This window comes from Pongo abelii, chromosome 6, assembly GCF_028885655.2.
Source record: "Pongo abelii isolate AG06213 chromosome 6, NHGRI_mPonAbe1-v2.0_pri, whole genome shotgun sequence".
Taxonomy (NCBI): Eukaryota; Metazoa; Chordata; class Mammalia; order Primates; family Hominidae; genus Pongo; species Pongo abelii.
Genome location: NC_071991.2, coordinates 22009779 through 22034946, shown reverse-complemented (window position 1 = coordinate 22034946; position 25168 = coordinate 22009779). Strand labels below are relative to the sequence as shown.

The 25168-nt window shown below is 44.1% G+C and overlaps 1 protein-coding gene across 5 annotated transcripts in view; it reads left to right on the top strand.

Annotated features, from left to right (window-relative positions):
- The first annotated feature begins 3560 nt into the window (after window positions 1-3560).
- CRCP (CGRP receptor component) overlaps window positions 3561-25168 on the top strand; it is a 41720-nt gene continuing 20112 nt past the window's right edge. The window contains exons 1-4 of one of the 5 annotated variants that reach the window (XM_009242749.4): window positions 3561-3919; window positions 14139-14175; window positions 17194-17292; window positions 20751-20845. In XM_009242749.4, coding sequence (XP_009241024.2) covers window positions 3912-3919; window positions 14139-14175; window positions 17194-17292; window positions 20751-20845 — 239 coding nt within the window. In that variant the 5' untranslated portion in view covers window positions 3561-3911. Of the gene's footprint in view, window positions 3920-14138; window positions 14176-17193; window positions 17293-20750; window positions 20846-25168 lie in introns of those variants that run through there. The other 4 variants (XM_009242750.4, XM_063725712.1, XM_054560494.2 and 1 more) reach the window with 4 other exon arrangements.

The window sequence follows — 25168 nt, the reverse complement described above, 5'->3', positions numbered from 1 at the left end:
ATTTATGTCCAGAGCTGGTTCCCCAACTAGGTTGTCAGCTAGCCAGTGCAGAGGGTGTGTGTTAGTCACATTTGTATCATCAGCCCCCAATGGGCCATGGCTACATACTTGTTGAGTGAATAACACAAGGAGCATCTTTAGCATTTCTTTGTGGGGCCAAATCTCCTCAACGAAGGTACAGGGAATTCTCCACACTAACCAGGCCAGTTGGGTCTGGGTGGCATTTTATGTACTTTTTTGTTGTCGTTATTTTGCGATGGAGTCTTGCTCTGTCACCCAGGCTAGAGTGCAGTGGCATGATCTGCAACCTCCGCCTCCCGGATTCAGGCGATGCTCCTGCCTCAGCCTCCTGAGTAGCTACGATTACAGGCACAAGCCATCATGCTAGTTAATTTCTATTTTTTTGGTAAAGATGAGGTTTCACCATGTTTCCCATGCTGGTCTCAAACTGGGCTCAAGCAATCCACCTGCCTTCATCTTCCAAAGTGCTGGGATTACAGGTGTGGACCACCACGCTCAGCAGAGTAAAAAATGTTTAACAGCTTTATTAATATAGGATTCATATGCTGTACAATTTGCCATTTAAAGTATACAACTCAGTGTCTTCAGTATATTCACAGGGTTGTGCAAGCACCACCACCATCTATAATAATTTTAGACAATTTCTGTTTCCCAAAGAGAAACTCCCTACTTACTAGCAGTCACTTCCCATGCCTGCCCCCAACTTAGCCTTCTGTCTATATCCATAGATTGGCCTCTTCTTGGACATTCTATATAAAGTGAATCATACGATATGTATTCTTTTTTTTTTTTTTTCTAGAAGGAGTCTCATTCTGTCGCCCAGGCTGGAGTGCAGTGGCGTGATCTCGGCTCACCGCAACCTCCGCCTCCTGGGTTCAAGCAATTTTCCTGCCTCACCTCCCGAGTAGCTGGGATTACAGGTGTCCCCCACCACACCCAGCTAATTTTTGTATTTTTAGTAGAGACGGGGTTTCACCATGTTGGCTAGGCTGGTCTCGAACTCCTGACCTCATGATCTACCTGCCTCAGTCTCCTAAAGTGCTGGGATTACAGGCGTGAGCCACCACGCATGGCGATTTTTGTATTTTCGGTAGAGACAGGGTTTCCCCATGTTAGCCAGGCTGGTCTTGAACTCCTGATCTCAGATGATCCACCCACCTCAGCCTCCCAAAGTGCTTGGATTACAGGCGTGAGCCACCTGGTCAGGCAATATATATTATTTTGTGTCTGGCTTCTTTCACTTATTAATAGCATCATGTTTTGGGAGGTTATCCATCTTGCAGCATTTATCTATCAGTCTATCTATATATATTTTTTGCAACAAGGTCTCTCACTCTGTAGGCTGGAGTGCAGTGGTGTGATCATAGTTCCCTGCAGCCTCTACCTTCTGGCTCGAGTGATTCTCCTACCTCAGCCTCCCCAGTAGCTGGGACTACAGGTGCTCACCACCACAGCTGGCTAACTTTTCGTAGTTAGGGGGTCTGGCTATGTTGCCCAGGCTGGTCTGGAACTCCTTGTCTCAAGAAATCCTCCTGCCTCTGCTTCCCAAAGTGTTGAGATCAAGCCTGGCCTCCTTTTTATTTTTATTTTTATTTTTTTGAGACAGAGTCTTGCCCTTTCTCCCAGGCTGGAGTGCAGTGGCATGATCTTGGCTCACTGCAAGCTCTGCCTTCTGGGTTCACGCCATTCTCCTGCCTCCGACTCCCTAGTAGCTGGGACTACAGGCGCCCACCACCATGCCCGGCTAATTTTTTTTTGTATTTTTAGTAGAGACGGGGTTTCACCCTGTTAGCCAGGATGGTCTCGATCTCCTGACATCGTGATCCGCCCGCCTCGGCCTCCCAAAGTGCTGGGATTACAGGCGTGAGCCACCGCACCTGGCCAGCCGCCTTTTTAAGTAGTTTTCCATTGCACAAATGTAGCACATTTTATTCATCCACTCATCAGTCTCTAGTTAATGCATCCCTTGTATTTGTTCAGATTGACTGGGGTTCAGTACCCACTGGACAAGTTCCTAGATGAGTGACTTTTGGTAAATCATAATCTCTCCAAGTCTGCCTCAGTTTCTTCAATTATAAAATGCCAATAATAATGGAATGTACTTCATAGAGAGTCATGGTTGTATTGCCACAGTAATTAATAAAGTGCCAGGCACTTTATAAGGATTATTTAACACCCTTATTATTTACAAAGTAGGCAACAGAGGCTATTGCGGTGGTTCACACCTGTAATCCCAGCACTTTGGGAGGTGGAGGTGGGAGGATCACTTGAGGCCAGGAGTTCAAGACCAGCCTGGGCAACATAGGGAGACTCCCATCTCTACAAAAAAATTAAAACATTTTGTAGCTGACTCTTTGGACAATAAAGAATTTTATTTTAGAAAATTAGCCAGGTGGCTGGGTGCGGTGGCTCACGCCTGTAATCCCAACACTTTGGGAGGCTGATGAGGGTGGATCACAAGGTCAGGAGTTCAAGACCAGCCTGGCCAAGATGGTGAAACCCCGTCTCTACTAAAAAAATACAAAAATTAGCTGGGCATTATGGCAGGCGCCTGTAATTCTAGCTACTGGGGAGGCTGAGGCAGGGAACTGCTTGAATCCAGGAGGCAGAGGTTGCAATGAGCCGAGATTGTGACACTGCACTCCAGCCTGGGCAACAGAGTGAGACTAATCTCAAAAAAAGAAAAAGAAAAAAAGAAAATTAGCCAGGTATAGTGGAGCGCACCTGTGGTCCCAGCTACTCTGGCAGGCTGGGGTGGGAGGATTGCTTGAGTCCAGGAGTTCAAGGCTGCAGTGAGCTCTGATTGCACCACTGCATTCCAGCCTGGGCGACAGAGCAAGACCCTGTCTCTTAAAAAATAAATAAATAAACTGCAATGTTTCTGGCAGCCCAGATGCCACCAGCCTCACTACTCTCTGAGGGGTGGGATTTTAACATGCAAAGGCCCACTAACCCGATCGCGTCTCACAACTTCAGCTGATTAATACTTTGTTAAAACCTAGACCACGAAAACAGAGAGAGCCCGGCGAGGTAGCTCACGCCTGTAATCCCAACACTTTGGGAGGCCGAAGCGGGTGGATCACGAGGTCAGGAGTCCAAGACTAGCCTGGCCAAGATGATGAAACCCCGTCTCTACTAAAAAATACACAAATTAGCTAGGCGTTATGGCGGGCGTCTGTAATCCCAGCTACTCGGGAGGCTGAGGCAGGGAATTGCTTGAACCTGGGAGGCAGAGGTTGCAGTGAGCCGAGATCGTGCCACCGCACTCCAGCCTGGGTGACAGAGCGAGACTCTATCTCAAAAAAGAAAAAGGCTGGGCACGGTGCCTCACGCCTGTAATCCCAGCACTTTGGGAGGCCGAGGCCGGCGGATCACGAGGTCAGGAGATTGAAACCATCCTGGCTAACACGGTGAAACCCCGTCTCTACTAAAAACAGAAAAAATTAGCCGGGCTTGGTGGCAAGCGCCTGTAGTCCCAGCTACTTGGGAGGCTGAGGCAGGAGGAGAATCGCTTGAACCCAGGAGGCGGAGGTTGCAGTGAGCCGAGATCCAGCCTGGGCGACAGAGCGAGACTCCGTCTCAAAAAAAAAAAAAGGTTAAAGAAAAAAAGAAAAGAAGACACGAGATAATCCTGTCCGCAAACGCTTAGCAGTCTTAAGTCGGCCTGGTGGAATGATGCAGGGACACTCCCCTACTCTGCCCCCCCGAAAAAGGGGAACGCGCAGCGCGAGGTTCCGGGTCCGTCAAGCTCCCGGCATGCAGCGCGGCGATCCCAGCGAGCACCTTGGCGCGCGGAGCTGGCTCCTTGGCGCTGTTGGTGGCGGCGGAGACAGCTGTGAAGTGTGAGGTTCTTTGTCTGCTGGCAGCTAGGGGCGACGAGGCGGGACGTCATGGAAGTGTAAGTCTTCTCGGGCGCGTCCCTTTTCGGCCGAGGAGCCCAACGGTTTGACCGCTGAGAGCCGAGAGCCGTGGGGACTGGGCGACCCTCGTACGGGAGTGAGGGCAGGGGGCCGGCCCTGTCCGGGAGGGCCGCGGGGTGGTGACGGGGACGAACGGGACTCTCGCTTTGCCCCTCCGAACCTTCGCTTCCCCTCCACGCCGTGTCTGGGGTGCGGGGCCGAGCACCTCCGTGTCCGGCTGCCTTTCAATGTGCCCCCTCCTTCTCTCATTCATTTACCAGCGTTTCTGGGTCACAGTGCGGGGGTGGAGCCCAGTCTGGTATCCGACCCGGGACTTAAAAGGCTATAAAGGCCTGAGTCTGTCCTCCCTGAAAGTAGGTGGAGGAGAGACGAATCAGGGCTGGGTAGAGCTCTGCTTGCAGCTCTGGGCCCCTGGGGAGCCCTCACTCTGAAGAGCTGCCCTCAGAGTTTGATGGGAGCAGTAAACACTGTGAGGGAAGGGGCTGGTTTTTGGGTGGAGAAGGGAAGGATGTGAACCAGGACTGGGACCAGAGAAACAGCACGGGGTGTGTGGGTGTGTGTGCAAAGCAAGGGTAAAAGGTTTTATGACAGTTTAACTCCACGTGGTCTTTTCCATGCTTGTTCGTTGCGCCTCGTGCAAATGGAAGATTTTGCATCTACTCTGAATGTGGGCTTTATACGGTTGATATTAATTTGTAGGTATTACCTATCTTGTGTTCTCTTTGAACTGATTATTTGATACAGTTTCCTTTATGTTCTTTTGCGTCATGTTTAATGGTTATATGTATTATGGCATTTCAGATTTTTACATTTTTAATTAATTGTTTTTTCTTAAGAAACAGGGTCTCGCTCTGTCCCCCAGGCGGGAGTGCAGTGGTGTAATCATGGTTCACTGCAGCCTCACTTTCTGGACTCAAGCAATCCTGCTTCAGCCTCTCCAGTAGCTGGGACTACAGGCCCACGCCATCACTCACCGCTAATTTTTTTAGAAAAGTTTTGTAGATGCAGGGTCTCACTACAGCCCAGGCTGGTCTCCAGCTCCTGAGCTCAAGTGATCCTCCTGCTTTGTACTCCCAAAGTCCTGGGATTGCAGGCGTGAGCCACTTCACCTGGCCCCTTCCGATTTTTTTTTATTTTAAACACAATAGGTCTGTGTAACTGAAATGAAACGCTCATGAAACAATAATGTGTGGAGTACACTCTCATATTGTCTATTTTTTATTAAGATGAATGGGGCCAACCGTGGTGGCTCACACCAGCAATCCCAGCACTTTGGGAAGCTTAGGCAGGAGAATCACTTGCACCTGGGAGGTGGAGACCAGCCTGGGCAACATAGGGAGACCCTGTCTCTACAAAAAATTAAAAAGTTAGCTGGGTATGGTGGTTCATGCCCGTAGTCTTAGCTACTTACGAGGCTGAGATGAGAGGATCACTTGATCCCAGGAGGCTGCAATAAGCTGAGATCGAGCCACTACACTCCTGCCAGAGTGACAGCGTAAGGCTCTGTCTTAAAAAAAAAAAAAAAAAAAAAAAGATTGACCCACTGAATTAATTTTGCAACCCACTGATGGGATTTCATCTGCAACCTAAAAAACTATTCATATAATTTACTCTAGTCCAAGACATCTAGTAAATGCTCTTTACTAGAGCATTTCCTGTGAGCATACAACCCTGCTTTAGTGAATTCATTTTAGAAAATCCTCTGTCCCCACATACATGTCCACCTCTTACTCCATTTCTGCTTCCCATCCCAACAAAACTTCTTGAAAGTGCTGATTAGCCCCTCATTCTCTCAACCATGCTGTTGGGCTTTCATCCTCACTGGTCTACGGAAATGACTGTTAAGATTACCTGAACCAGCGGGGCCAAGGAGACCAGAGAGGCCAAGGAGAATCTGGATGGGCCTTGCTGGGTGTCTGCACTCAGTCTTTTAGTATTAGATCACACTCTTTGTCCAGTCAATTACTGTGAGGTTGGCCATGCTTCAATCATCTCTCTAATGAAATCTCTACAAAACGCCTAAGAGAACTTCTGGATAGCCTAATAGGTGGAAGTTTCTGGAGGGTGGTATGCCTGGGGAGGGCATAGAGCTCTGCGTCCCCTCTCCATCCCTCACCCTGTGCACCACTTCATCTGTATGCTTGGTAATATCCTTTATAATAAGCCAGTAAACCTAAGTAGGTGTTTTGTGAGCCATTCTAGCAAATTAATGAAGCCTAAAGAGGAGGTCTTGGGAACTGCAGCTTGAAGCCCGCCGTTGAGAAGTTCTGGAGGCCCTGGCTTGTGTGACTGGTGTCTGAAGTAGGGGCAGTCTTCTGGGACTGAGCCCTCAGCCTGTGGAATCTCACACTGTTTTCAGATAGTGTCTGAATTGAATTGGATTGGAAGGTACCCAGCTGGTGTTGGCTGCAGAATTGATTGCTTGCTTATTGGTAGAGAGAAATCCCCACACATTTGGTCACAGAAGTCTTCTGTATTGATTGTTGTCGAGTGAGAGCAGAGGAAAAACTGTTTGATTATCAACCAACTTGTCATATCTGATGCAATGTAAAGGCTGTGTAAATAGTAGTTGTACTGTGTTGTTTAGGGAATAATGACAAAAAGCAGTCTATCCATGTTCAGTACAGAGGTAGCCATCCTAGGCCTAACTACATAGTACATGTCAGCAACAATGTAGCATTTTCTTAAAAATTTTTTTTGCAGCCGGGTGCTCATGCCTGTAATCCCAGCACTTTGGGAGGCTGAGGGGGCGGGGGGGGGGGGGCGGATCACGAGGTCAGGAGATCGAGACCATCCTGGCTAACACAGTGAAACCCCTTCTCTACTAAAAATAGAAAAAATTAGCCAGGCGCTGTGGCGGGCACCTGTAGTCCCAGCTACTCAGTAGGCTGAGGCAGGAGAATGGCGTGAACCCGGGAGGAGGAGCTTGCAGTGAGCCAAGATCACACCACTGCGCTCCAGCCTGGGCGATAGAGTGAGACCCTGTCTCAAAAAAAAAAAGAAAAAAAGAAAAAGAAAGAAAAAATGTTTTTTGCATGTTTTTCATTTGAGGTTGGTTGAATCTAACGATGTGGAACCTGAGGCTAAGGAGAGCCGACTGTATAAATTCATTAGCTAGCATCCTAGTTGCTAGGCGTGTATATTTTCTGATTTTCCTAAGTGAAATGGTTTGAGTCGAGGGATTTTGTTCTTGTAACAGCCTGTCCACTTCTGCCAAGTAGTCAGTGACTTCCTGTAACCAATCAAGAATTTTGCAGCCAGTAATTCATGGGAAAATGAGGTTTCCTGAGATAGACATGTGATTTGGGAGTGGAAGGGCCCTGGAATGGAAAGGTCTGGAAGCCTAACTTCTGGTCCTCACCTGGTCTTCAGCAGGAGGCGTGACCTTTGGAAGTCTGCTCCTTAGGATCTTTAGCAGAACCTTGAGTTGCAGATACAGTTGACCCTTGAACAACACGAGCTTGAACTTCATGGATCTCCTTATATGCAGATTTTAAAAAATAAATGCAGTTGGCCCTCCGTATCTGCAGGTTCCACATCTGCAACCAAAAGCAGAGAATGAAAATACAGTATTTGAGGGATGAGAATATACCCACGTATGTGGAGAGCTGGCTTCCTAGCTGCTGGTTCTGCAAGGCTCTCTGGGACACAAGCATGTTCAGATTTTGGTGTATGTGGGGGTCCTGGGACCAATCTCCAATGAATACCAGGGGATGCCTGTATATTGTACCTCTATCAGACACTCCCAGAACCTGAAGGGAGGAGGCACAATGAACAACTCCTCTAAGTTTTTGCTACTTTTTAAAATTCTTATTGAGGAAATATCTACTAAGTAACTAATACATAATAATAATAATAATAATACCTGAAATTTCTTCTTTTTTTTTGAGATGCTGTTTCGCTCTTATCACCCAGGCTGGAGTGCAATGGCGCAATCTCAGCTGACTGCAACCTCCGCCTCCCAAGTTCAAGCAATCCTCCTGCCTGAGCCTCCTGGGTAGCTGCCTGGCTAATTTTTGTATTTTCAGTAGAGATGGAGTTTCATCATGTTGGCCAGGCTGGTCTTGAACTCCTTACCTCAGGTGATTCTACTGCCTCGGCCTCCGAAAGTGCTGGGATTACAGGCATGAGCCACCGCACTGGCCCAGAAATTTATTAAAGGGGAGGAATATTTATGCTTTATTTGATTGACAATTTAAAAATAAAAACTTCTTGACCATTACTTGGAAATGTATTTTCGTCAAGTAAAAGCATACAATTTTTTTTCTGTTTTTGAGATGGAGTCTCGCTCCATCACCTAGGCTAGAGTGCAGTGGTGCAATCTCAGCTCACTGCAATCTCCACTTCCTGGGTTTGAGCGATTCTTCTGCCTGAGCCTCCTGACTAGCTGGGACTACAGGCATGCGCCACCATGCAAAATATTTATATAGCAAAATTAGGTATTTCTATATATAAGGTATTTGCTATTTGGCTTTGTCTATAAATGATCATTGATATGGCTGGAAAGGTTTGTGTCCACTCTTTTATTCTTGAACGTAATATATATAATTGGGAAAATAGACACTATCCTCTGTACCATCTTTTTGAGGTAGTGTCAGGATTTCTTTCCTTTTACAGCCGGAAGTACTCATATTTAGAAAAGATGGGTAATAGGTACTATAACAACCCAGTAACAGGACTGGAAAGAGGATACTCATTTGCTAGCTCCCAAGAGAATGCTACAAGTTAAGTTGTTCATTTACTTCAGAAGCTGCCCAGTTTGCTTGTACCAGAGTTTAGGTTTTCAGAGCATGACTTGATAGCATAGGTTGGGCATAGGAGAATTTGAGCAATTCTTTTCGTCATTGCCTGCGTAAGAGTTGACTGTATGGCAATTAATAGGCACTGTTTGGCTGGGCGCAGTGGCTCACACCTCTAATCCCAGCACTTTGGGAGGCCGAGGTGGGTGGAACACGAGGTCAGGAGATCGAGACCATCCTGGCTAACACAGTGAAACCCCATATCTACTAAAAATACAAAAAATTAGCCGGGCGTGGTGGTGGGTGCCTGTAGTCCCAGCTACTTGGGAGGCTGAGGCAGGAGAATGGCATGAACCCAGGTGGCGGAGTTTGCAGTGAGCTGAGATCGCGCCACTGCACTCCAGCCTGGGTGACGGAGCAAGACTCCATCTCAAAAAAAAAAAAAAAAAAGGCACTGTTTGCATGCGCCATTTGTGTATGTGTTTGCTTCTAAGGAAAGTCCACCAAGAGATCATTTTGTTCTGTTTATTTGGAATTCAGTTTCCTCAAGTAGTTGTTTACATCCATTTCATTGACTCACCATTTTAAGCAAATTTTACAAGAAGTGTCAAATAGAAAGTCAGCTTCAGTCATCTAATTCATTACTTAAGGAAATTAAGTAACTGCCTGCCTGTAGTATAGATTTAGACAGTTGGTTTTTGTTTTGTTTTTTTTTTTTACTCAAGCATTGCTATGTTAATTTGCCAGGGCTGCTTTTAGAAAGCACCAGACACTGGGTGGCTTAGACAGCAAAAACTTGTTTTCTGACAGTTCTGGAGACTGGATCAAGGTGTAGCAGGTTTGGTTTCTTTTGAGGCCTCTTGCCTGAGCTTGCAGATTGCATACTTCTTGCTGTGTTCTCACATGGTCTCTCCTCTGTGTGCACAAGTCCCTGGACTTTTTTCTAGACAGTCTTTAAAATGCACTTGGAGTATTTGCTTTAAACACATGTCAATAAAATGAGTACTATTCTTTTTTCTTTTCTTTTCTTTTTTTTTTTTGAGATGGAGTCTCGCTCTGTTGCCCAGGCTAGAGTGCAGTGGCCCGATCTCGGCTCACTGTAAGCTCCGCCTCCCAGGTTCACGCCATTCTCCTGCTTCAGCCTCCTGAGTAGCTGGGATTACAGGTGCCCGCCACCACGCCCGGCTAATTTTTTGTATTTTTAGTAGAGACGGGGTTTCACCGTGTTAGCCAGGATGGTCTCGATCTCCTGATCTCGTGATGCGCCCGACTCGGCCTTCCAAAGTGCTGGGATTACAGGCGTGAGCCACTGCGCCTGGCGTAAAATGCGTACTATTCTAAGTCCTACAGGAGAACATGAAGTTTTGTATAGGTAAGCAGTTTCTAGAAGTCTGACTGCATGTGAATATATTACATAATACCAAAATGTTAGCTGTAGAGCAGACAGTTACTGCTTTGTAGAGATCAACAGCTTCTACGTTTATAATTGCTAGATGTGTCTATTAAGTTCTAGTAGCTCTAAAAAGCTTTTAGAGGCCTGGTATGGTGGCTCACGCCTGTAATCCCAGTACTTTGGGAGGCCAAAGTGGTCAGATCACCTGAGGTCAGGAGTTCGAGACCAGCCTGACCAACATGGAGAAACCTCATCTCTACTAAAAATACAAAATTAGCAGGGTGTGGTGGCTCATGCCTGTAATACCAGCTACTTGGGAGGTTGAGGCAGGAGAATCGCTTGAACCCGGGAAGTGGAGGTTACGGTGAGCTGAGATCATGCCATTGCACTCCAGCCTGGGCAACAAGAGCGAAACTCTGTCTCAAAAAAAAAAAAAAAAAAAGGGGGGCCAGGCGCAGTGGCTGAGGCCTGTAATCCCAGCATTTTGGGAGGCCGAGGCAGGCGGATCATGAGGTCAGGAGATCGAGACTATCCTGGCTAACACGGTGAAACCCTGTCTATACTAAAAAACTACAAAAAAATGAGCCAGGCGTGGTGGCTGGCGCCTGTAGTCCCAGCTACTCAGGAGGCTGACGCAGGAGAATGGCGTGAACCCGGGAGGCGGAGCTTGCAGTGAGCCGAGATCGCACCATTGCACTCCAGCCTGGGAGACATAGCGAGACTCCTTCTCAAAAATAAATAAATAAATAAAAATAAAATGAATGCCCCAAATACCTGTATACGCGTTACCTAGAGTCACCACTTGTTAACATTTTGATGCTGATATTTGCTGCCTTTTCCTTTTTCTCTTTTCTTTTTTCTTTTCCCTCTCTCCTCCCTCCCTCCCTCCCTTCCTTCCTTCCTCCCTCCTTCCCTTCCTTCCTTCCTTTCTTTTTTTTGATTAGAGACACTTGAGCCCAGGCTGGATTCAAACTCCGGGCCGAAGCGATCCTCCTGTCTCAGCCTCTGGAGTAGCTGGGATGACAGGTGTGAGCCACCATGCCTGGCATTCCCTTATTTCTTTTGCACAGGCATGAGCTTTCTCTCCATACACAGGTGCACACATTTACTTTACTGAACCGTTAGAGAGTTGTAGATAGCAGATCATTTCACCCCTTCTTGAAAAAGGGCATTGTATGTAGCTACAATCACCTTATCACACTCAGGAAACTTAGCGCTGATAATCTACTATTATTAAGATGCAATATAAACTCACATTCCTTCAGTTGCCGTAATAGTGTTCTTTTTCCTCCCAATTCAGGATCCAGTGAAGAACTACACATTGCATTTAGTTGTCATGTTTCTTTAATTTCCTTTCCTCTGGAAGTTTCCTTAGCTTCTTTTTGTGACACTGGCACTGTGACAAATGACATTGATATTTAGAGTCTAAATCTAACCTAGTTGTTTTGAAGACTGTTCCTCAATTTGGAATTCTCTGATGATATCCTCATGGATAGATTTGAATTAAACATCTTGGGGCTGGATTGCTCTGAGGGATGTGTCTTTCTCATGCGTCACATGATTGGTGCTGTGAAATTGGATAACTGGATTAAGTTGATGTCTGTCTGGTTTCACCATATCCTGTTTCCAACAACCTGTCGTTTAGTGGTGGTTACAGTAAGTTCTCAAGGATAAAAACTGCCTTTAAAAAAATTCCCCAATACATACAGCTCGTTAGGACTTCATAAAAGGTAGATAAGTTACCTCTTGACATTTTATTAAATAAAGAAAGGCCTAGCATACATTGATTGGCATTTATTCTGTGAATATTTAGCTGGGTTTTAAAAAAATTTATCTTCCTGATAAAATCAATGGATAAATCAGCTTCTGTCAGCCAGAGTCTGTTACACAGAGTACCTGTGTAAACATCAGTTGGTTCTCTTGATCCCAAAACGCAGATTCATTAAAACTTATGTGAAAGAGAGTTTTCCTCCTTTGTATTCGTTCTAGAAGAGGCAGAGGGTGTTCTTTGGATTCTTGCATTACACTATTGACTTGTTTAGTGGGGTAGTAACTTGGAATGGCCAAGGACAAATTTCCCACGACGTGGAATATTCTGAATGACAGAGAAGGGGCCATTATTTGGAAATGAAGTGTAACAGTGCACCTGGGATGGATCCATTGGCCCTGAAGAGAAAAAACATTCATATTTTTTCTCCAGTCAAGTATTCCAGGAAGGAATGTTTTAATGCCTTATATTTTGGAGAGCACAGGGAGTTATAACTCAATTTCAAGCAATGGTAGGAGGAAGCCAGTGGGCCGATTTCCTGATTAAGCAGGCAAAGATGACATGTGGTTTGATTTGTCATTTTCAATTTTAAATGAACTCTGTCACATGCACTAATTATGCATTGTCTTTCCTGTGTTAGATTCCTTTCAAATATGATACTCTTTGTGACTTGAGTGTGTTTGTGGTCATTTGGGCAAAGCAGCACTTTTGTGAAATTGTAGCTTGAATCACTGGTAGCATTTGGTAAGCTTCACAGAGCTGATTTGATTATAGTGCTGACATCACTGTGCTGATGACCTAAGGCCGAGGTCTATCTCTTTGTGAACGACCGTTGGTTTTGCTTTATTTATTGACTGGGAAGTCACCTATCTGGCCCATGCTTTTGAAGTCTTGAGTCATCATTTGGATCATCTCGCCGCACTCCTGGTTTAAGAACATACAGGGGTCTCTTTTGCACATTATGTCAAGTGCAGACCCCTCCACCTGATTTTTTAGGATTCTGCATGACCAGTTTCCATTCATCCAGTTCAGTCTCATTTCCCACAGTTCCATAGTTACCTTCCACTTTATTTAGACTTCTTACTGTGTGACCTTGAGCAAGTTACTTAATTTCTGAGTCTTGTGCTTTATCTCTATAGAGTAGGAATCATACGAATAGCTCCTACATCACAGGGTTTTCAGTGAGAATTAACTGAGATAATATCTTTTACAAATAATAGCCTTCCATTATGGAGATGTTAATACAAGTACCAAGAACTATTCTAAACTTTTAAAATTTGTTTTCTCATTTTATCATAACAGTTTGATGAGGTAGGAGGAGCTGGTGGTAGTGGTAGTTGCACAGATAGTAGTAATGATAATGTTGGTGCTTATTGAGCACTTACTATGTTCCAGGTACTTTATGTGTTTCCAGTGAACCCTGTGAACAGTCTTACAAGGTTGATACTGTAGTTACCATTTCATAGATAGGAAATGTAAGCATAATGAGATTAAGTAACTTGCCCAGATTCACATGGCCAAAGAACTCAGGAGCTGGATTTAGAATCCAGGCCATACTTTTAGATACTAGTTTCATCCCATTTTTATTTTAGAAGGAAAACTTAGGGAGTAATTAACTTAACTAAAATTCTCACAGCACATAAATGGCAGAGCTAGAACATGAACCGAAATCTGATTTCAAAACTATGTTCTTTGTCACACTCCACTGCCTCCAGACTGCTGAAAACAATGCTTTCTGATATGCTATTGTGGAGTGGATCGATTGTGATTTAATATACGTCACATTGTTGTGTTTCTTCACTCAGGAAAGATGGCATATTGCCTGGATTAACTGTTACACAGGGAACCAGGCTTTTGGCCACTGCTTGCCACCCTGACTGTACCTGTTGAGTTGACGTAGGTGGTGAACACCCTGGGAGCATGGTGGATATTTGGCAGGATACTTGACCATGGCTGGAATTCTCAGTGGTGACATTAGTGTTAAGTGGGCCATTTCTGTTGATTCAGCAGGAGGACGTGGCTGCCCAAGATGTCAATAGCTGATGGGAGGCAGATAGTAATGGGGAGAGGACATGGCTGTGGGATGGGACAGCACTTTGTTCTCAAGTCTGCTCTGAAATTGCCCACAGCTAGCTAAACAATGTTGGACTTAGGACGTTTCTCAGTTTCAATTTTAGGTTGTAGTCCCTAAATTCAAAAAGTGGACTACTATATCTTGACAGGAATTCTTTTACAGAATTTGATACCCAGAAAGGGGTGTGAGCCCAGACTGATGATAGCTTACTTTTCTTTTTCAGGAAGGATGCCAATTCTGCACTTCTCAGTAACTATGAGGTAAATTGGACTGTTACATTTTCCTCTCTGATATTTTGCCCTTTGCTCCTGAGATTGTTAAATTCATTTTGGTTAGAAATGACTGAATTCAGGCTGGGTGCAGTGGTTCACGCCTGTAATCCCAGCGCTTTGGGAGGCTGAGGCGGGTGGATCACTTGAGGTCAGGAGTTCAAAACTAGCCTGGCCAACATGGTGAAACCCAGTCTCTACTAAAAATACAAAAATTAGCTGGGTGTGGTGGCACATGCCTGTAGTCACAGCTACTTCGGATCCCAGCTGAGGCAGGAGGGTCACTTGAACCCAGGAGGCGGAGGTTGCAGTGAACTAAGATGCGCCAATGCACTCCAGCCTGGGCAATAGAGCAAGGCTCTGTCTCAAAAAAAAAAAAAAGAAAGAAAAAAGAAATGACTGAATTTATTTGGATTTTCCACTTTAAAATAAGACATGGCAACATCTGGTGGACCTTGGAATAGTGTAAGCTTGATACGTTATACATAGTACTTCAGGGAAGCTGGGAAGACTCTTAATTTAGAGGGGGCAACCTTCCCTAAATCTCAAAGATTCTAGATCATCATTTGGGATGTAGTCATAGGATAGAAGCATCTATTTTAAGGCTGTTTCTGTCTGCAAAATTTCCCATTAAAATTTTTATGATTTTTCCTAATTATCACCCTTGATATATTTATATATTTATAATGCTTTTGTACATTGCAAATAGTCTTATGGGTATTAACATCCTTATTTTGAAAGTGAGTTTAGGCCGAGCGCGGTGGCTCACGCCCATAATCCCAGCACTTTGGGAGGCCAAGGCCAGCAGATCACGAGGTCAGGAGATCGAGACCATCCTGGCCAACATGGTGAAACCCCATCCCTACTTAAAAAATAAAAAAAGACAGTGAGTTTAGTTGACTCACCTTTCTGAATAGTAGAAATTAAGAAATGTAGAATTTTTTGGGCTTAGGGTGGGATTGCTGGAGAAAGGAAAAGAAGGAAAAAGGCTGGTAAGAGAGGAGATATTCCAGCATTTTTGCTTCCTATTTGGCACTAGCAAAACCATCTGATAGGCTCACTCCAGGTGTAGAAAGAACCATTTATACCTTGACTGTGAATTTTCCACGTGCTAGAGTCTAAACTCAGGAAGACTCAGGAGGTCTAGAAGGTAGTAGGTTAAGTGCAGTATCTCACGCCTGTAATCTCGGCCCTTCGGAAGGCCAAGGAGAGAAGATTGCTTGAGGCTATGAGTTAGAGATCAGCCTGGGAAACCTAGCAAGACCCCCAGCTCTTAAAAAAATAAATTAGCGGCTGGGCGCGGTGGCTCACGCCTGTAATCCCAGTACTTTGGGAGGCTGAGGCGGGCGGATCACGAGGTCAGCAGATCAAGAACATCCTGGCTAACACGGTGAAAGCCTGTCTCTATTAAAAATACAAAAAATTAGCAGGGCGAGGTGGCGGGCGCCTGTAATCCCAGCTGTTGGGGAGGCTGAGGCAGGAGAATGGCATGAACCCGGGGAGTGGAGCCTGCAGTGAGCCGAGATTGTGCCACTGCACTCCAGCCTGGGCGACAGCAAGACTCTGTCTCAAAAAAAATTAAATAAATAAATTAAATAAATAAATAAATAAATAAATAAATAAATTAGCTGGGCGTGGTAGCAAACACCTACTATGGTCCTAGCTACTTGGAAGGCAGAGGGGAGGTTCGCTTGAGCCCAGGAGTTTGAGGTTACAGTGATGACCACTGTACTCCAGCCTGGGAGACAGCTTTTGAGACCGTGTCCCCAAATAAAAGCTCCCAGAGTGTAAGACAGCAAAAAGAAAGAAACCTCCCCGCTTGTGGTGATCGCCTCCCCCGCCCCACAAAAAAGAAGGTAGTGGAATAAACAGAGTTGGCCATATTCTTTCCTCCCTAAAGGCTCAGTCTTAAGTGGTTGCAGCTTAGAACAGGAAGGAAATGGTTGCATGGTTTTTGGCCAAGCCTTTGGCTTTTAGGAGCCTCCTTGTCCAGTTTGGACTTTGCTAGGTGTTTGGGTGTTTTACCTGTTGGGGAAACATTGCATTCATTGATCTCATGCCACTATTTCTGAAAGGACCAGCAGATGAGAGGGGTCGCATTGTATCTGGTGATGGTGTGTGAGCCTGCGTTTTCTTCACTTCTGTGGTAGAATCTCTAAAACAGGAATGAGACTGAGATTCCCCCCTGCCCCCAGCACTAATACATGTATGTTTTATCCTTGTGGGAAAGTTTGCTTCTAAAGATCCATAGCATTTTTTCCTTTCTTTTTTGGGGGGTAAACTCTGTCTTATCACTTGCCTCAAAATTTTTCTTTTCCAGGAAGAAATTATTAGATTTTTGTACTAGAGAAGCAGAATTCTTTTTTTTTTTTTTTTTTTTTTTTCAGATGGAGTCTCGCTCTGTCACCCAGGCTGGAGTACAGTGGCACCATCCAGGCTCACTGCAACCTCTGCCTCCCGGGTTCAAGTGATTCTCCTGCTTCAGCCTCCCGAGTAGCTGGGACTACAGGCGCCGCCACCACGTCCGGCTAATTTTTTGTATTTTTAGTAGAGATGGGGTTTCACCGTGTTAGCCAGGATGGTCTTGATCTCCTGACCTCGTGAACCGCCCACCTCAGCCTCCGTAAGTGCTGGGATTACAGGCGTGAGCCACCATGCCCGGACCCAGAATTCTTTTTTAACAAAATATTTGCTTTAAGAAAATCTGCTTTCAAATAGTATATTTTTGAGATCAGAGGAGATTAGTGATGTACATATTGATAGGAAATATTTGAAATATTTTAAGTAAATTAATGAATTTGGATTATTTGGCTTATATAAAAGAACATTTTTAAAAAATGTAATATGCCTCTGGGACTCATATTTGCTCAAATCCAAGAGTTGGAAGCTGGGTGATGGGCGGGTGAAAGGAAGTACTATACTTTCCTGTTTATCCTTCAAAACCACCGACCTTGGATAGATATATTTCTCAAATTTATTCATAAATGTCTTTTTTGTATCTCCTCCTAGGTGTTTCAGTTACTAACTGATCTGAAAGAGCAGCGTAAAGAAAGTGGAAAGAATAAACACAGCTCTGGGCAACAGAACTTGAACACTATCACCTATGAAGTAAGGCTGGGCTTCTGGTAGACCTACCTAAAGTACCATTGAGGGAGGGGGGTTTATTCTCCCAATGACTGGCAGCTGAAATCAAGATCACTTTTTATATGATCTGAATAGTTTTATTCTAACCTGATTTTTGTTTGTTTGTTTTTTGACACGGAGTCTCGCTCTGTCGCCCAGGCTGGAGTGCAGTGGCGTGATCTTCGCTCACTGCAAGCTCCGCCTCCTGGGTTCATGCCATTCTTCTGCCTCAGCCTCCCGAGTAGCTGGGACTGCAGGTGCCCTCCGCCACGCCCGGCTGATTTTTTGTATTTTTAGTAGAGACGGGGTTTCACCATGTTAGCCAGGATGGTCTCGATCTCCTGACCTCGTGATCCGCCCGCCTAGACCTCCCAAACTGCTGGGATTACAGGCATGAGCCACTGCACCCAGCCTACTCTAACCTGATTTTTATTCTGTTTATAAAAGTGAGAGGAGTTTGGTCAAGTTTAGAGTTTAGCCAGCTACAAAGTTAGAAGGAATAGTGTAAAGATTGCCCTCACTTCTCCTTGAAAGGGGAGCACAGCTCACTGCAGCTTCAACCTCCTAGGCTCAAGTGATGCTCCCAGCTTAGCTTCCCAAGTAGCTGGGACTATGGGCATCCACGGCTATGCCTGGCTATTTTTTGTTGTTGTTGTCCAGGCTGTTCTCCAACTCCTGGGCTTAAGGGATCTTCCCACTGCAGCATCCCAAAGTGCTGGGAACTTACACGCTTAAGGCTATTATTTTTCAAGTTTGAGATTCCTTCCAAAATAAGTAATTATAATTCCTCCGAAATTATATCTATATTCTTCCTCAAAAGCCACAAAATCTGTGTAATCATGAGAAAGCATCACACCATTGCAAATCAAAGAAAAAAAAGAAAAACCTTTTTATTTTGAAATCATTTTTCTTTTCTTTTTTTTTTTTTTTTTTTTGAGACAGATTCTCACTCTTGTTGCCCAGGCTGGAGTGCAATGGCGCAACCTCAGCTCACCGCAACCTCTGGCTCCCGGGTTCAAGCGATTCTCCTGCCTCAGCCTCCCGCGTAGCTGGGATTACAGCCATGCACCACCTCGCCTGGCTAATTTTGTATTTTTAGTAGAGACAGAGTTTCTGGTTCCCGACCTCATGTGATCCGCCCACCTCTGGCTCCCAAAGTGCTGGGATTACAGGCGTCAGCCACCATGCCCAGCCATTTTTCTCTTACATTACATAAACGTAAAGAAAGTGCTGGGATTACAGGCGTGAGCCACCGTGCCCAGCCATTTTTCTCTTACATAAAAGTTGTAGAGACAGTGCTGGGAGTTCTCATGTACCCTTCCCATAGTTTTCTCTGATGTTAATATCTTACATAACCACAGTACAGTGATCAAAACCAAGAAATTAACATTGGTACATACTATTAAGCTAAGCTTAAATTTTATTTGAATACCCTGTTTTCCCATTGCTGTCTTCTGGGTTCCAGGATTCAGTTCAGGATACCATTTTGTATTTAGTTAACATGTCCCCATAATGTGATTCAATCTGTATCCTTACTCTTCCTTTATCTTCCATGACCGTGACACTTCCAAAGGCTCGTCAAGTATTTTGTAGAATGTCTGTTGATTTGTGATTGTCTGATGTTTTATTATGATTACACAGAACCTATGGCTTTTGAGGAAGAGTACCACAGAGGTAGTCTCCCCTTCTCGTGTCATGATTTCTGGGGGTACATGATATCGATGTTTCTTATGGGTGATGTTGTTAACTTTGGTCATTTGCTTAAGATGGTATCTGCCTGGTTTCTCCACTGTAAAGCTACTGTTTCTTCATTTCCACATTATGTTAGAAAGGATTTGGCCGGGCATGGTGGCTCACGCTTGTAATCCCAGCACTTTGGGAGGCCGAGGCAGGCAGATCACAAGGTCAGGAGATCGAGACCACGGTGAAACCCTGTCTCTACTAAAAAAAAAAAAAATACAAAAAATTAGCCGGGCGTGGTGGCGGGTGCCTGTAATCCCAGCTACTCAGAGAGGCTGAGGCAGGAGAATGGCGTGAACACGGGAGGTGGAGCTTGCAGTGAGCCGAGATTGCGCCACTGTACTCCAGCCTGGGCAACAGAGCAAGACTCCGTCTCAAATAAATAAATAAATAAATAAAAAAGATGAAAGGATTCACCAAGTTCAGTCCATATTCAAGGGGAAGGGGGGCGGGGGGATTAAGCTCCACCTCTTGAAGGGAGGGATATCAAAGAATTTGTGGATGTATGTTAAAACCACCACAGTAATTAAAAGATATTTTGTGGGAGATGCTTTGCGGCTAGGAAAACAGCCTACCCTTTGCTTACGCTTTTAACCATCAATTTTAGCATTTATTGGTGGGTCTTTCCTGCAGTAGTTATGACTATGGTACAATTGCCTGAGAGTGATTTAAAAATTTTTCTCATTCTTGGCCGGGTGCGGTGGCTCATGCTTGTAATCCCAGCACTTTCTGAGGCCGAGGCGGGTGGATCACGAGGTCAGGAGATCGAGACCATCCTGGCTAACATGGTGAAACCTCATCTCTACTAAAAATACAAAAAGAAATTAGCCGGGCATGGTGGCGGGCGACTGTAGTCCCAGCTACTTGGGAGGCTGAAGCAGGAGAATGGCGTGAACCCAGGAGGTGGAGCTTGCAGTGAGCCGAGATCGTGCCACTGCACTCCAGCCTGGGCTACAGAGCGAGACTCCATCTCAAAAAAAAAAAAAAGAAAAAGTTGTCTCTTCTTACCCGTTTATTTATTCAGTCATATATATACCATGTAGACTCATGGCAATTTATTTTATTCTTTGGGTTCCCCCTCTTTAAAAAAATTGTTCAAAACATAACATAATTGTCAGATTGAGGTTTTTTTTTTTTTTTGAGATCAGAAAAGTTTTCTCCTAAAATTTCATTAATTATTCTTCCTCTTCTAGCTACTGGTTTTCTCTTTCAGGAATTCCAGTTACACAAAGATTGGTTCTCCTGAATGCCTTTTTGTTTTATACAGGATTTTTTTTTCTTTTTTGTTTTCTTTTCTTTTTTTTTTGAAACAGAGTCTCACTCTGTCACCCAGGCCGGAGTGCCATGGTGCGATCTTGGTTCACTGCAACCTCTGCCTCCTGGATTCAAGTGTTTCTCCTGCCTCAGCCTCCCTAGTAGCTGGGATTACAGGCGTGCACCTCCACACCCAGCTAATTTTTTGTATTTTTGGTAGAGATGGGGTTTCACCATGGTAGCCAGGCTGGTGTCGAACTCCTGACCTCAGGTGATTTGGCCACCTCGGCCTCCCAAAGTGCTGGGATTACAGGTGTGAGCCACCATGCCCAGCGTCTACAGGATTTTTACAAACAAAATTTTAGAATTTTAATTACAGCCATTGCCTTCGTTTTTTCTCATTCACAGTTCTTTGTCTTATGCTTGGCTTTTTTCTTTTTTTTTGCCAGACGTTAAAATACATATCAAAAACACCATGCAGGCACCAGAGTCCTGAGATTGTCAGAGAATTTCTCACAGCATTGAAAAGCCACAAGTTGACCAAGTAAGTAAATCTCTTAAGTAGGAAGAGAGTGACACATGGTGAAATGATACTTGCTACATTCGTAGTAACCGTGTATTGATATTCAGCTGGGTTTGGATTTAAAGAAGGATTATAGTATTGGAGATGAAACAACTGAAAGTTAGACATAGGGACTAGAGTAAGGAACAAATCTTTTTTTTTTTTTTTTTAATAAATGAAGAAAGTTCATTTATCCTAGTGATACCGTATTACTCTGCCTGCTTATTCTGCAAAATTAGCAGAGATTAATTTACATTCTCAAAAAAGACGGGTGAGGGGAAATGGAAATGCTTCATGGAAAAGAAGGCAAATTTAGGTCATGGGTAGAGATCTCAATCAAATGGGCCAAAATACAGTTTATTTATATCTGCTAACTCCCAACTGCTAGCATCTGACCACAGCGTAACAAGCTTGGAATCGGGGAACCTGGGCTGTAGTCCAGTTTCTACCCCTTATAGCACCATGACCTTGGAAAAGGTATTTGACCTCTCTGAGTTTCATTATCCTCACCACTGAATAAGGGTCATCTGCTAAACTCACAAGGCTGGGGAAAGGATGAAGTGTGGTGTCTTCATGGAAACAATATGTGTAGATGTCCTTTTTGGACTCTAGAAGCCATAAATGATGCAACCTTATTTATTAACCATTAAGGTGAACAGGGCCAACCATTTCTGTGTTATTAACACTGCTTCTTCCCTACTGATTCAATTCAGATAAACTTTACAAAGCACTTCACACCAGGAGCTGAGTATCAGGGCCACTTGGTTCTTACAGACACAGTGCCTCCCAGCCAAAATTGGTAGAACCAATAGTTCTACTCTTAAAGCAGGACCCCTCTAGCCTCCCATTATCTAGATGAAAATGAGCTTACTAATTTAGAAACACAAGTGAGTGTATTCTAGGCTAACCAAATTAATTCTTCTCTAATTATTGAGAACATTAAATGTCATGAGCTGATCTCAAAATATTAGTAAAATAAATTGTTTTGAAAGGAAGGAAATGTGATAATGTGGTAGAAATGGGGAAAAAACAAGACAGAATTGAAATATTATATTAATCAAGTACTAACTGGTTTGAATGGGTAAATGCAGAAGACCTTTCTTCCTTCTTTTTTTATTTATCTTTTTTCTCAAAATTATACTTTAAGTTCTAGGGTACATGTGCACAACGTGCAGGTTTGTTACATATGTATACATGTGCCATGAGGAACAAATCTTAATGGGGTTTAAAAATCTTTTCTTGGCCAGGCGTGGCGGCTCATGCTTGTAATCCCAGCACTTTGGGAGGCTGAAGCGGGTGGATCACCTGAGGTTGGGAGTTCTAGACCAGCCTGACCAACATGGAGAAACCCCATCTCTACTAAAAATACAGAATTAGCTGGGCGTGCTGGCACATGCCTGTAATCCCAGCTACTAGGGAGTCTGAGGCAGGAGAATCGCTTGAACCTGGGAGACGGAGGTTGCGGTGAGCCAAGATTGCACCATTGCACTCCAGCCTGGGCAACAAGAGCAAAACTCTGTCTCAAAAAAAAAAAAAATCTTTTCTTGGAGTCCCAGTTTGTATAACATGTCGCATCACCCCCACTCCCAGAATTCAGACCAAATTGGATGAAAAGTAGGGTTGACAAGTTAAAGTATTTTTTATAAAGTTGATCAATGAAGTCCTTTGACGTTTGTGTTTGCTTGAGGCAAAAGTGGCTTGATCATCTTCTGTGAGTTCTTGTAGTTTCCAGTTCCTTTTCTTGGTCTGGAATGAGTTCAACCTTTTAAAATTGAAAACGTCATACATCAAGAGTTTACATGAGAAGAAAACTAGCCCTTTTTTTTTTTCATTTGGTTTGGTTTTTTTTGAGATGGAGTTTCACTGTTGTGAGTTCATGCTGGAGTGCAATGGCGCAATCTCAGCTCACCGCAACCTCTGCCTTCGGGTTCAAGTGATTCCTCCTGCCTCAGCCTCCACAGTAGCTGGGATTACAGGCATCTGCCACCACACCTGGCTAGTTTTGTATTTTTAATAGAGACGTGGTTTCTCCATGTTGATCAGGCTGGTCTCAAACTCCCAACCTCAGGTGATCTGTCCACCTCGACCTCTCAAAGTGCTGGGATTACAGGCGTGAGTCACCGTGCCTGGCCAATTTTGTATTTTTAGTAGAGATGGGGTTTCACTGTATTGGCCAGGCTAGTCTTGAACTCCTGACCTCAGGTGATCCTCCTGCTTTGGCTGCCCAAAGTGCTAGCATTTCAGGTGTGAGCCACTGTGCCTGGCCTATGTATACATTTTTGAATTGACTTGTTGATATCTGGAACAAATCCTGCTGAGATTCTGATTGGGATTGCGTTACATCTGTAGGTCAAGTTTTGGGGGAGAATTGACATCTTGACAATATTAATAATTTAAGATCGGACGGGCGCAGTGGCTCACACCTATAATTCCAGCACTTTGGGAGGCCAAGGCAGGTGGATCACGAGGTCAAGAGATCGAGACCATCCTAGCCAACATGGTGAAACCCCGTCTCTACTAAAAATACAACAAATTAGCCGGGTGTGGTGACGGGGCCGCCTGTAGTCCCAGCTACTCGGGAGGCTGAGGCAGGAGAATCACTTGAACCTGGGAGATGGAGGTTGCAGTGAGCCGAGATTGCGCCACTGCACTGCAGCCTGGTGACAGAGCAAGACTGTCTCAAAAAAAAAAATTTAATAATAATAATAATTTAAGATCAGTCAAAGGTTAAAAAAAAACAACCCACCAATACTGAACCTTCTAGTCTGTGAAAACAGTGTAGCATACAGGTTCTGCACAAATTTTTTTAGATTTATACCTATTTCATAATTTTGTGTGCTATTGTAAATGGTGCTCATTTCCAGTTGTTGATTGCTCATATAGAAGTACAGCTGACTTTATATTGGTGTTATGCCCTCCAGCCTTGATAAATCCACTTATTAGTTCTAGGAACTTTTTTAGTGTATTCTTTAGGATTTTCTATGGAGAAAGTCATGGTGTTTGCAAACAGAGTTTTACTTCTTTTTCATCTGTATGCCTTTTCCTTCTTTTTCTTATCTCATTGCCCTGGCTGGGGCCTCCAGGACGATGTTGAGTAGGAGTGGTGAGAGCAGACATCCTCATCTTGTCCCTGATATTAAGGGAAAACAGTCAGTCCTTCACCATTAAGTATGATGCTGGTTTAGGTTTTCCATGGATGTCTTTTACCAGGTTTAGGGAGTTCAAATTGCAGAGATTGGATGTTGAATGTTGTCACTTGCTTTTTCTATATCTATAAAGCTAAAAAGATTTGTAGCCTTTTGGCTGAATCTTTTTGTTTATTTTTGTTTTTAGTAGTTACTGTAAGGATAATAATATGCATGCCTGACCATTTATAGTCCAGAGTTAATATTTGACCAGTTAGTGTATATAAGTCTCTTTACCTTCTTTTTGTGTTATGGTTGTATTTATAACATATAATCTACATACATTGAAACATATAATCTACATACATTGAAACATATAATCTACATACTGTTAGTAGTGTTTTTACATTTACTTTCTATATTCTTACATATTTTAAAGAGCTTAAGAGAACAAAAATAGTCTTTTTGTCATCATTTCTTTTGCTCTCTATTCCTGAAGTGCCCTGTGTCCTTTTTATCATTTACTTCACCAGGAAGAACTTCCTTTGGCACTTTTCTGAGAACAGGTCTCTTGGCTACAAATTCTCTTATTTTCATTTAGCTGAGAATGTCATTATTTCCTTTCATTCCTGAAGGATAATTTCACTGGGTTGATTGATCTTTTCCTTCAGAACTTTTAAGATGTCATTTCAGTGACTTCTGGCTGTCACAGTTTTTGATTAGAAATCTGTGATCAGGCTGGATGCAGTGGCTCATGCCTATAATCTCAGCACTTTGGGAGGCTGAGGCAGGAAGATCACTTGAGGCTAGGAGTTTGAGACCAGCTTGGGCATCATTGTGAGACTCCATCTCTATATTTTGAAAAATAATTAATTAAAAAAAATTTTTAATCTGCTATCACCCTAACCCTAATGTGTCATTTTCCTCTGGCTGCTGTTAAGATTTTTTTTATCCCCTCTCTACTCCTACTGCTTCACTTCACTAGCCTGGGCGCGGTGGCTCACGCCTGTAATCCCAGCACTTTGGGAGGCTGAGGCCGGCGGATCATGAGGTCAGGAGATTGAGACCATCCTGGCTAACACGGTGAAACCTCGTCTCTACTAAAAAAATACAAAAAAAAAAAAAAAAATCAGCCGGGCGTGGTGGCAGGCGCCTGTAGTCCCAGCTACTCGGGAGGCTG